This window comes from Lepisosteus oculatus, chromosome 3 (genome assembly GCF_040954835.1).
Source record: "Lepisosteus oculatus isolate fLepOcu1 chromosome 3, fLepOcu1.hap2, whole genome shotgun sequence".
NCBI lineage: Eukaryota > Metazoa > Chordata > Actinopteri > Semionotiformes > Lepisosteidae > Lepisosteus > Lepisosteus oculatus.
In genome coordinates, this window is record NC_090698.1 from 51,257,151 (window position 1) to 51,270,265 (window position 13,115).

The 13,115-nt window shown below is 33.8% G+C and overlaps 1 protein-coding gene across 1 annotated transcript in view; it reads right to left on the minus strand.

Moving 5' to 3' along the window:
- Window positions 1-13,115, minus strand: part of megf10 (multiple EGF-like-domains 10) — a 97,384-nt gene that overhangs the window by 61,726 nt on the left and 22,543 nt on the right. The window contains exons 3-5 of the mRNA XM_015368634.2: window positions 10,789-10,890; window positions 10,161-10,261; window positions 5,710-5,802 (exon numbers count right to left, since the gene is read on the minus strand). Coding sequence (XP_015224120.2) covers window positions 5,710-5,802; window positions 10,161-10,261; window positions 10,789-10,890 — 296 coding nt within the window. The remainder of the gene's footprint in view (window positions 1-5,709; window positions 5,803-10,160; window positions 10,262-10,788; window positions 10,891-13,115) is intronic.

Consider the following 13,115-nt stretch of genomic DNA (forward strand, 5'->3'; position numbering starts at 1 on the left):
CTTTTGTTTTTGTAAATGTTGAGTTTGAAAACATGTTTTTTTAACCATTAGGTTTTGCTTCTTAGCTTTCACCTCAACAGTGATAATAAATCTATAAAGCCTATAAGACTTTTATTCCAGGACAATACCTGAGAATGGTGGAGCATGTGTTCTCCATCAAAATCAACTGCGCAAGCATTTTATCATTCACTTCAGTATCACATTTGTGTTTAATACGGAAAACTCTGTTAAGCTTTTTCAGAAAAAAAAACTCCATTCAAAATCAATATTCTTGGCCAGGCCTCCTCGGAACCCACCTATTGAAAATACGCTTGCAGTCCAACAGTTTCCCACACACTGCTGTACTGTTCCACACTCTGCATGTCTCATTTCAGAACATATCACACTGTTCTTGTGTTACATTTCCACACTGTATCATGCAGTACATAAATGCCTTTTTCTGCACTATGCAAACTATGCAAACTATGGAGTCTTGAAATAACCTTGAAATAATTACACATTTGTAACTTATTTTTTCCATGTACCTAATATGTATTGCATTATCTTATCTAAACCCTGAAGAATCATTCGTGCTAAATTTGTGAAACAAACAAAAGAAAAAATGCATTCTATTTTGCAATACTTTCATTTTTCTTTAATAACATAAGTGGGAAAAACAATAATAAAGGAAGTTACTTAGAAACGAAATATTAACCCTGTGCTCTGAGTGCATGTCAATTCATTTCAGATAAATCTGAATCATCAAATGGAAATGATTGTCAAGAGATGAATTTAATATACTGCAGAATGCACAAGAAGCCATTTTGGATGCAGAAGATATCTTGAAATGAATATCCTACTTAAATTTGAGGCACCCAAAATTGCAACCAAAATGCTATTGAGATACTGTACATCAGATTGAGATACTGTATTTAGTGATAGCTGACAATGAGCAGTTCAGTAGTCTGAACGCATGCTAATGCGATGAGAGTAATTGGAATAGCATATTTAAGGTTTATGTGGCTACAAACATCTTTACTTTCATTAAATCCAATATATCAAAAGGAATTGGAAATGTCTCAAAATAAAATAAAAAGAAGTTTACAAATATCATTCAACAAGATGAAAATTAATTTGATTATTTTGAATATTTAATTTTGAGATTTCATAAACTAATCTAAACACATCAAAAGTGGTTTAAGTTGCCTAAAAACATACTGTATATTGTGAACTCTTAAACAAACATATCTATAGAAATCTATATCTCTATAGATATCTCTATATCTCTATATCTATATCTATAGAAATATGGCCTTATTTTAAAGTTTAATCGAATACATTTTTTAAATCATTTAAATGTGAAAATTTAATTTCTTAAATTATCTTAACATTAATTATATCTCAAATTAATTTCATACACTTTTAGATTACTTAAAAACATCCTTAAACACTTTATAGTATCTCTAAAGTATAACTTGACTTTGTTATACTTGTCATCTTACATCTACATCTTACTGTGCAGACATGTCATCTGAATCTTGTTTTTAAATATTCTACTATTACAAAATACTAAGATATTTAGTTTAAAGACAAAAAGAGGTGTCTTTGATAGTATTACACCTTAATGATAAGATTAGGGAAACAACAATTTTAAAATTTCAGTTTTACTCACAGGATTATTCAAGTGACACAATTTCATATGAAGCTTAATGTGGGCAGCAGCTGGAAAGGGTGTTAATTCAAAAGCATGAACCTTAATGCATAGCCTTGCTTATGTCTGAAATTGGATATGTGTATGTCATTAATGCTCTATAGAGTTGCAGGCATGGAGCCATTGGCAAATAAATAATCTAGTTGACATAAAAAGTGAAAAAAATGTCCATTTCAGCTGAAAAGGGATGAACCAGAACACCACACCCATGCTGGAGGAAAAATAATTTTCTTTTGCGTGTCTTGTTCTCCTTTCATAAACTAGACTACAATTTAAATCACGCGGCCTGTACCCTGGAGCTGCTTCTTGTATTTCCCCCTTTTCTTTCCTCTGCACTCTGCAAAGAATAAAAGATTTCCTTTTGTAACTCAAAACAATATTCTGTTTCATTGTTAAAGTTCTTTGACCCATGAGACACAAACAACAGTAAGTCTGCATCTTTGTTATTTTGAAGAAATGAGAGCAATATTGAATTTCCAATTCAAAGTATGCATTAGCCCTTATTCTGAGACTGGCTTTTCCCTACCATGACCCCAACCACTGAGCAGAAGAAGACTGCATGGTCAAACCAAGAAGTTAAGCCAAATACGTTCTTAGGTTTAAAATCTTGTTTCAAATAACATTTAGACTCAAATAACACATACTGTACACAGTAAGTTCCCAGTTAGAAAAACGGGTCAGGGGTTAAAACAACTTTTTATTTAATAGTATCTGATAGGGAATCCTTCACTGGAGGGACTATGAAATTGGGCACAGACAGTTGTGTGTTTCAATTGGTTATGTGGGACAGCTTTACACACAATCAATAACAGTTACAATGATAGTGTCTGACAGAGCCCTCAGATCAATCAGCACGAGGGATGACCTTAAGCAGTTACATGTGAATATCAAGTATTGATCTTGGTGTTGTGGTTTATCAATACATTGTTATTATGGCAATCAGATCTATACACAAGTGTGAACTGCAGTCAAACCTACTGTAGGTTTACATCAAATCCCTGCTATAAGAAATTCACACTAAGATTTCAGATATTGTAGGTTACAAAGATTATCTATCAGAAATACAGTGTTAATGTTTTGCATTTCATGCTTGTTTAATTTTAATTTGACTTGAAAAGAGTTAATGCTATCACAACACAAGTAATGGTGCTGGTAAACTGTACAGAAACATTAAACAGCTGAGTCAGTTTGAGCAGATTAAAGCAGTTTGATATTTACTTTTAGATTTCCTTTGATCTGGCTAAATTTAGCCTCCATGCCTCTTAACATGTTACCACTGGGGCTCCAATAGTAACATAAAGTAAAGATTTTGCAGACTGATCTACTGCTACAAAGACTAAAGGCAAAGGCAAAACATTGGGTTCTATTTAATGTAGGTTATTTGTAGTTGCTTTAAGAACATTTTCACAGATTGTTTTTATCAAGTAAGCCACCAATCTGTTTTATACCAAAGGTTAGTTCTCTACACAAAGGCTAGCAGCTAAATTTAAGGTGAGCTACAGCACCAATAACATTTAAAACTAAAAAACATGAGACTCATTTTGTACAAAGTCTTGTGGCACTCTGAAGCCAATTTTCTGTCTTTTAAAGAAAATACAGACAAAATCCTCCTATCAGTTAGCAGCCATACAAGAAGGAAGAGCCAAATGGCCTCCTCTTGTTTGTTTGTGACCTTTCATATGTTCCTAAACAAACCAGATGCACTTCAGGCACAATACAGTACATACTAATGTCTTTACCAGTCAATGATTATCATGATTCATACATTCTCACATACAGCCTGAGGTAGTATTAAAAGGGAAAAAAAGAGGTAGAGGAATAGAAATCAAACCAATGAAACTAAAAAATGTATTTTGCTGTGCTTCTTTATATTGCTAAAATATTTATGAAATCAGACGAAAGAACAAGATCCATCTTTTAGCCAGTTTTTCTACAAGCCAGCCTTTGTTGACCTAGAAAATGAAGTTGGTATTCTCAGTTCTTTAGAAAGAGTTCATGAGGAGCAGTCAACAAAAAATGATACACAACAGCCTTGAAAGTACATGACTGACAACAAACTTAGCTGTCTTTTTTTCCCCAAGAAGAAGAAACAACCTAAGAAAATGCTGAAAAAGCCTGCACTGCACTGTTATGTTTTCACACAGTATTGATGTAGAAAAGCTCTGACCACAACTTTGTCAACAACAGCTACCTGTATCAGCAAAAAATATGTTCTCAACCCAGAACCTTGGTACCAGATCTTCTTCTGATCATTTTATGCATTCAAACCTTTTCATGTGAAATTAAGAACTCAAATTTTGTGTGATGCTTTAAAATAGGTGGGGAAATTATATTTTCTAAAACTGGTATCCTCAGACCCACTTCAAATGATTACTCATGATGGCATCAAACAGAACCGGTGAAAAACTGTTTATTGTTTAATCGGAATGAAAATTCAATTGTGAACATACAAAAAAATCTTTGCAGGCAGTTAGAAGCTTGAGGCCTAAAGTTTAATTCACCTGAGATTCATTCTTTTGAATTGTGATCACTAAAATGAGGAGACTGTAAGTGTGTTCAATCAACCAAAAGTCTTCTCTAGCTGAATATTCAAATGTACACATGACAAAGCAGACAATTTACATATATCTATAACCATTAATTGTAGACTAACTTTGCTGTCTTTATTATCTGATCTTCATCCTTGTAATTTCTAACTTTGTTGATGCTGGAAAGATCATATATCAATGAACATTTTAAAGGTACCAAGTGATCTATATTCAGAATTAAACTGAAAACGGTTCTGTTTTATCAAGTTTATCACATTTACACCTTGATTAAATGTAAAGGAGAAATTGCCCAGGATTTGAAATTAATTAATTTTTCAAACATTTAAAAACAGTTCACATACTAATTTGACTAATCTTATATTATTGCGATATTACAACTACTGTTACTAATTAACACCCTCTAGTTTCTTTTTTCAGTTTGAATTGAATAACTGAGAAGAACTGAATGTGAATGAAATGAAATGAAAATTCACTAAATGAAAGTGCCATCTTCCTTAGGGTCAAGTTACTGAACAGCTTCTAGAAAACAAAATCTGAAACTCAGCTTTAGAAGCATGTGAACAGAAATCTTATTCGCCTCTAATCCCATGCAGAACAACAGTACCAGCACAGAACTAATCTTTCCAGGTCAAACTCTCTTCTCTGTCCTGTTAAGACAACACAGCCTTTTAGTTAGTCTCTGGAGACATTACAGTTTCAGACATAACAATAGCTCTTTCATGAGGCTCTGCAATATGAGACCTGCAGACAGGATTTATACAGAGGCTGTAAGCCACTATATTTGCAGGAAAACTACAGTACATCTCACAGGTAAAATAAAAAGTTATGAAGGAGAACATAAAATCATGTTGCTTTTGTAATTGAACATTGTCATAATCAAGGAATAGGAGGGGCGACAGACTGTTCAAATTAATTTATGACGACTACTGAAGCTGACAGCTGTTTTATTTTCTGCACATATTGCTTTTTGAAAAATCGTATTAATTAACTTGTAGCTTCAGTATCTACAGTAGGTGGAAAGTGATGAAACTACCTGGTTCTATCACATCTAGCATGTGCTTAGTGAATTTATCTAGTGAAGGCAATGGTTTAATGTTAAACACTGAAACATCCACAGACCTGTGTAGTTTACAGCGGCAGAGTCAAGCAGAAGAGGCCAACAAAAAAGGCAGCATTTAAAATGCAAAGCATTGCAGAACTACAGACATTTTCCAGACCTGAGAAGTCTGTATACCTGACATATATACTGTATACTGCCTACCTTACAAATACAGTACAATGCCTACTTTATCCAGAATCTCATAAAGCAAAAGGAAAGCAAAAGGCAAAACTGAGAAATAGGGGAGGGAGAAAAGAGCAATCAGCATTGATGGCTTCTCCTCTCTTTTCTCTAATCCCACAGTCTGCCCCAGTGGCACGAATGGAAATGTAGGCATAATGTAAGACAGACAACAGCAGGTGAAGACTTACCACTCGAGCAATTGGATCCACCCCAGCCAGGCTCACACTGACAGCTGTTGGGAGCAATACAACGGCCATGGTCACATTTATCAGTACAGTGAGCTGTAGCAGGGCACAGGGAGTTGGAGGAAGAAAGAAAACAAGGGAAAGTAGGGTCAAATGACAAGCTTTCACGTCCAAACAGACCTTCTATATTAAGTTTTTAGGAATGAACCTAGATCCACATAAGAAGTCCAATTTATCTGACACCATAAATGCAGAAGTTAAACCAGAGGCTTGACCACATACTGTATAGGAATGCAGAGAGTTCTTTGCCTGAGATACAGTAAATGCGCAGTATATCCAGTAAAACGCATTCTGTTATTGTTAATGTTTGAACAAAACACTAAACCTTGAAAGACGTGAAATATTTATTCCCTGTGCACACACAGGTAGAGTCGTCCTCTTTTCTCATTCCTTTCAGGAAAACAGCACTTGTACAAACCATGCCTTTGGAAATTAAGAATCTTAAATATGATTAACAGAGCTATGAAGCAAATATGAATCAACAACTTCCTTTGTTATTGAATTGAACTGAGTTTTGGCTCCAATTATTTTTTAACAAGTTTAGAAGTCCAATTTGTGTGCAAAGTTTGAATTATCCTCATTTAATTACAGCATATGTTTAAATAATTTTCTCTTTGCATTAGAAATAAGAAAAACAAGCATATCGAAGAAAATAAACATCAACGAAAGAAAGTAGTAGGGTATACAAGATTACTTCTCAATATTTTTATTTGTACATTTATTTCTAGTTGGACTACTGGGGAACACAACTTTATTTAATAAACTAGTTTATTCATAAGCCTGAGTTGTAAAGAACTAGAATCTACTTTATTACTTACAGGTGTTTTATTCATCTATACAAGAAAAAATTAGGCTCCCGGATATGTGTCATTTTATATTAAACATTATTGTGTTTTCTGGGGGGAAGGGCTTATTTTCCTAACAAAAAAAGTTTTAACACTGTAACAGTTACTGTTCAGTAATTTAGTGATATTTGCCTGTTGTTTTTTAATTAAAATGTTTTACTAAACACAGTATCATCAATCTAGCTCATCCAGGCAGAAATTGCTGATTAATGCCAGACTGGATTAGAGAACAAAGGAATTACAATTTAAATTGAATAATATTGATTAGGAAGAGAATTCACTGGTATCAATATCTGACCTTCCTCACTTGGATTAATAATGATTCCATTATACAGAATTATCATTCCAAACCATCTGATTTGACTTATTTTATTTTTGACTTATAATTATTTTTGCAATATTAGATATCTCAACATCATAAGATACCAAATTTGAGTCCAATCCAGAAGGAAATAACATGCACTGTACCGTGAAATGTGTAGTTTACATCAGTTTAGAAATGAAGGCATTATTTTTAACATTTTTCATTCAAGACAAATTATATAAGTACTTTAATGGTTGTATAAGATGCTTTTTGAAATAGTGGCTTTAAAATTTTCTTCATTAACATTTAAATCAATTGCATATTTAAGAGCTGGGCAGGCTGTAGCAACCTGATTCGCCAAATACAAACCCATTACTAAAACTATTTAAATATGGAGGGACAGGCATAGTATAAAGAATAAAACTTCTCCATTCTATTTTAAAAATAGACACCCAGTTGACTTTCTTTGCTTATACACAGCATTGATTGTACTGTATCATGTGTCAACAGCAATCATTACAGTAGATGATGTTACCCTGTTATTTGGACCATGAGAAAAGGGAGCTTGTTTTTTGGGTCATAGTTTCAAGCAGGCTTGCTATTTCCAAATCTAAATGGACTTCATCACTGCACCATCCTGATGCTCTAATTCACAAGGTGTGGAATTCAAAAAATTGAGAAAATGCCTGCACCCATACAGTTTCATTAATGGCATGTGACACAATAATAATTCTCACAAAGCCCTGTGATGAACCAGCTTCATATCTAGGGTGAGAGCAGTCATGTGCTCTCAGTTCCACTTGTGATTCAGAGAAAGGCTCTGGGTTGCTACAACCCATGATGAGATGTTTTTTTATAATGAATGGAAGGAAGCTTTTACATAAAAAACTGAGTGATATTCCAACTTAATCTGAGCATCTGAGCACATGCTGCAATTGAAAAGGGCGGAAGAAGTTTATGAGAGCATCTCGTAAATCTTTATGATGTCATAAATTCTTTTAAAAGAAACTTTTTTAGAGATGTGTATTATGTTCAGGCTGATGAAATGACTAATGCAACATTGTGTTGTAACAACAGTGTTGTAAGTGGAGATTCTGTAAACATTTAGAAATCTCTTTCACTTTTTCATCATGATATTGGCACTAGTCATTTTCATGTTTGTAGCCTTACCGTATATGCTGCTGTCTTTAGCTGGGCTTGAAATAAAATTTCCTATCATCTATAGTACTTACAAAAATAACTGATGTGGGATACACATAATTTACAGAAGTCTGCCTTATTTCTTGTGTGGTTGTAAGTGTGGGATCTGATTCAAAGTAAAATCTATTCTAAAAAAGGGAGCTTGATGTTCAGGGAAATTCAGAAAAATTAAGATCGGGACAGAACAATTCTTAAAAATGTATTGTTTGTTTAACAACACATGAATTCAATTCATACTTAATATGAATCTTGAGCGTGTAGTGATGTCAAATAGGCTATAAAACAAATATTAAGCTCAAGACTGAATAACTTCATGAACCTGTAGTGTTGAAAAAGAAGTGTGTGAGCCCCAGTATAATTATGGTATTTACAATAAAAGACTTCAAAGATACCCTTGTTTACTAAAAGCCTGTGTTTGCTTAAAAATGGTTTAAAATCAATTTTATGAGAATACAGCTGGTCCAGACAAAATGGCAGCCTTGTCTGGACTCCATTCCCACAAACCTTTTGGAGAATTAGCAGCTATCCTCAGTCACCTGACCCTTTGGGGCAAGATGATTGGTCAGTTAAGTACGTAAAAAGCAGGAAGCTGAGGCTTTCTGAGTCAGTCTGTCATGAAGTGGTATCAGTTATCTGAAGACAGAAGACAGAAGACAGAAGACAGAAGACAGAAGACAGAAGACAGAAGACAGAAGACAGAAGACAGAAGACAGAAGACAGAAGACAGAAGACAGAAGACAGAAGACAGAAGACAGAAGACAGGTTTGGTTTGGTTTGTGGTACAGTAGCTGTTTTTTATTCAGTACACTACAAAAATTAAGAGCACTGGTTTTAAACTTACAGCTTTATAAGGATGTGTTTGTTATCCTGGAACCATTTATTACTTTAGACAATTTCATTTCACCACGCCCAGTGGGGCATCACAAAGAGTAGTTGATACTCATCTGTCTGGAGATGGTTATAAAAACATTTCTAAACATTTAGGGCTCTATCCATGAACTTTCAGACAGAAAATCTACAAATGGAAAATATTCAAGACTGAATATAGACGGACTCTACAGAGGAATGGCTATCCTGCCAAGGTTTTCCTAAGAGCAACCCAAACATCCATCCAGGAAATCACAAAGAACCCCAGAGTGATGTCAAATATTAGTGTTCATACGGTAGGACCTGGGGTTAGCTATTCCTATAAAAAACCTTCACATTTCAATACCTTGAAGGAATTCTATAAGAAAGAATGGATCAAAAATTATAAAAGGTAATGCAAAAGAATGATAATCATTTACAAAACCATCTAGCCAAAATCATTGTTTAAGGAGATGCCACCAGTTACAAATGGTTTAGAAATGTATTCACGAGGATATTTCAAACAAAAAAAGCCTCTTCAGTGTTGCTTTTTAGCTTCCTGATGCACCACAGAGAGGTTTAGGAGATCCTTTTTAGGATGTTAAGGATGGTTTATTGTGTTTAAGATGGTTTGTGAATGTGAAGATGCATATGTGTTTGTATTGTACAGTATATCTTTAATTGTAGCAGCTCACAGAACCAAATTCCATGAACTATAAAATAAAATATTGAACTTGAACTTCTACTTGCACCCACCCAAGCACTGAATATGTCCAAAGTATTCTAAGACTTCTAATCTTGGACCTTTACTGTTGTTTACTGTTCTTGTGTACTGAATGGTATAATCAATTGTGTCAATGTACTGAGCTATATGTCCTGAAATAACTGTTATGTCTGTGCAGTGTTTTTGTGTTCTTTACTATATGTCTTTGAGCCATGTTGACATCTGAATTTTGCCCTTGAGGATTAATAAAGTGTATCGTATTGTATCGTATATTTACCTTTGAATTATTTTGTTATGCTGTACATGTACAGTTAATTTAGAATATACAGTTTCTTAAAACAATGATTTATATAGAGAGGGTTTATGTTCATGACTTGTAATTTATTTATTTAGGTTTCAAAATTTGTGTTTCTGTATTTGTCATAAGTGCACATTTGTTGATTTTAAGCATGTGGATACTGTACACACTACTTACGAATACACATCTCTCTGCTCTCATAAAACCCAGGGCAACACTGGGATTTCCTTCTGTACATTGTCTTCTCTCCTCGTCTATAAGCTGTCCTGTAGCTTACTCTGAAAGCAAGAAGAAAAGAGCAAAGTAGTTATTCTAACCAAATAAATTCTACAAGACAACACCTTGATCTAATTAGATCAAAAATAAGAATCTGCTACAAAAATACCTTTTTGACAAGTGAGGATTCACTGTCCTGTATAGTGTATCTTACTTATACTGCACAGTATCTAGAACACTGTAAATTATAATCTGATTCAATTGTGTCCTCTAGTGTTATCTGAATTATTTTCTAAAACAGTAAGCTTCAACAAACTACAAATAAATCTTGCAAATTAAACTTCTGAGCAGGAACATTTACAGTACATTTTCCTTGTTATTTCAAAAATGAATCACTTATTGTATTTGGAAACGCATTTTGATATCTTTTCAAATGTAAATTAAAAACAGCAAAGTACTGTATTAATCAAATAAATGCCATACTTGTGAGCATTTCTATGAGGATTGCAATTATTAGAAAATAAAAGCCTTATGACAGTAGCTAATACCAACACTACCCAATATTAACCACTTAGATTCTAAAACTTACCTGTGTCTGGTACATTTAAACCAGTTGAGTATGTCAGTGCAGCTGGTGTAGTATACCTGATCGTAGGGATGTGCATAGGATTCTTGAACGATCACCGAATAGCTGAGGGAAGAAAAGTGCATATTCAATTACTAGTAGATATACTATTTATATGAAGTGTGTGTGGTCTCATAACTCACCAAGAAATACATAATGATAAGCCCATTAAGTGGCTTAACAACTGATCCATTAAGGTGCAACAAAGGGGATTAAATATCAGATTCTTTCTGTCCTCCTGGGAAATGATTTATGGAACAGCAAAGAGTTCTCCCATATTGAATAGTCCTGTGCAACATTACCCCTGTTCCAACCAATTTTACTTTATAAACATTTAAAAATACAGTTTTTTAAGCATGCAAATGTGTGCTCTGGTGTTTCAGAATTGCTTTATCATAGATTTATTTCACCTGAAAAACATTTCCAGAATTTTGTGTACAATATGTGACCTCTTGTCCTTAAGAAACCTCTTTAAGACTTTCATCACTGCTTATTTTTTTTTGCTTATGTTTTGCTTCCATATTACTGATGGAAACCCGTATGTCTTCTATAATTGAACCTAAGACAATACAATATAGACAAAATTTGATCAACAGAAAGCAGAGACATGGACTCACTTAGGCAAAAGTCTTGCAACAATTACCGTATCTGGCAAATACGCTAGTATAAGACAGGAAAGGAAACATCTGAACCACAGTTATTAAACTACTCTTGTTCTTTAATAATTTTCAAAATATAACATTTTGAGAACATTTCAAGAATGAAATGAATTAATGCTAACACATACTGTATTTTGTCCAATACAAATGCTACATTAGTGTTTTAACAGCAAAATTACAACATAATGAATGTTTTTTAAATTAAATTTGGTGGTTTACAACATACAGTATTAAACTCCTAATTAACTCCTAAACACCCTCACTCCTAAGCAGTCATAACATAAATGATACATAGGAATTTTTAAATGAATATATAAAGCCAATCCATAGTTATGTTGTGATCTGGTGATATAGATCTTAGTATATATTTCACAAGCTTGATGTATTATTTAATATATTGGATTTTGGAAAAACATTTTTTTAACTTGGCTCCATACAATCTACATAGTCTTGAATATCTGTCTGTATCCTGTCCCAATACTCTTTGCATGCAATGTGACAGATGTATAAGACAGAACTATTGTTCTTTTATACTGGACTGACAAGCTACAATTTCTAATTACTCTGCAATAATTAACACTTCAATGCAACTTTAACAACGTGCATATTTCAGGATGCGTAATTCTGATTTTTATGTCATATATACTGGATGTTATCAACATGGTCACTAAGACACCACAAGAAACATTTAAAAGATTTGCTTAGCAGCTACCTACTCTAATGATTATTGTATATCTTATAGTGTGTTGCAATGCAAGAAAAGAGAAGCATAAAATGTCTATGACATGCACATATATACAGTACACTCTAGATGTATATAAATGTTGATATTTAAAGTACAGTATATACTGTACAGCATGTTCACCTAGTGTACAAATTTACAGTATATACTGTAGGATGGATATTAAGTCTTGTAATCACCTCTAAGAAGAATGATAATTCATCCAATTAACATGAAATTCCAAATTTCCCCCAGAAAGAGATGGGAACAGAGATACTGTAATGTATGTGAATGGTACTTTGAAAAAGAATCAATGTTCCAGAACCAATTGTTGCAATGCTTGGCAAACACCAATAGCATCATGATCATCTGTTTGTGCTATATAAAGGAATTAGGTCGACAAGCTTACAGTCATGACTCTGTGACACAAAACTCTCTTCATAATATTGTTCTAATATGTAACAATGTTGCTCAGATATGAGAGGATCCAATAAGTAAAGAAACTGACACTGGGGACCCTCTAAGAAAATTGAGATGTTTCTGAGCGACCTAAATCAGATGACTCATGCACACTTGTCAAGCTGATAACTGAGATTGCGCATACAGCAGGAGTCAGCCACTGAATATAAGGCACAAAGGGATCATTAGGTGTTTTAACAGTTATTTGCTGAGTCACTTATTGTGTCCTGTGGCCCCTGTGGCTGTGGTCCAGCAAAACAACTTTTTATCTAAATTCAACATTCAAGTGCATTTGGGTCAAGGGATATCCAGGTGTAGTTCGTCATACCACTTTAATCTAGAAAAGAGCCAATTGGGTGTGTATTTACAGTGTCACTTCTGATAGGTCTTTGCTTTTCTAAACAAGATTTTCCATATGGTTTGCAGACGTGTAGGCTTGTCAGAATTTTACT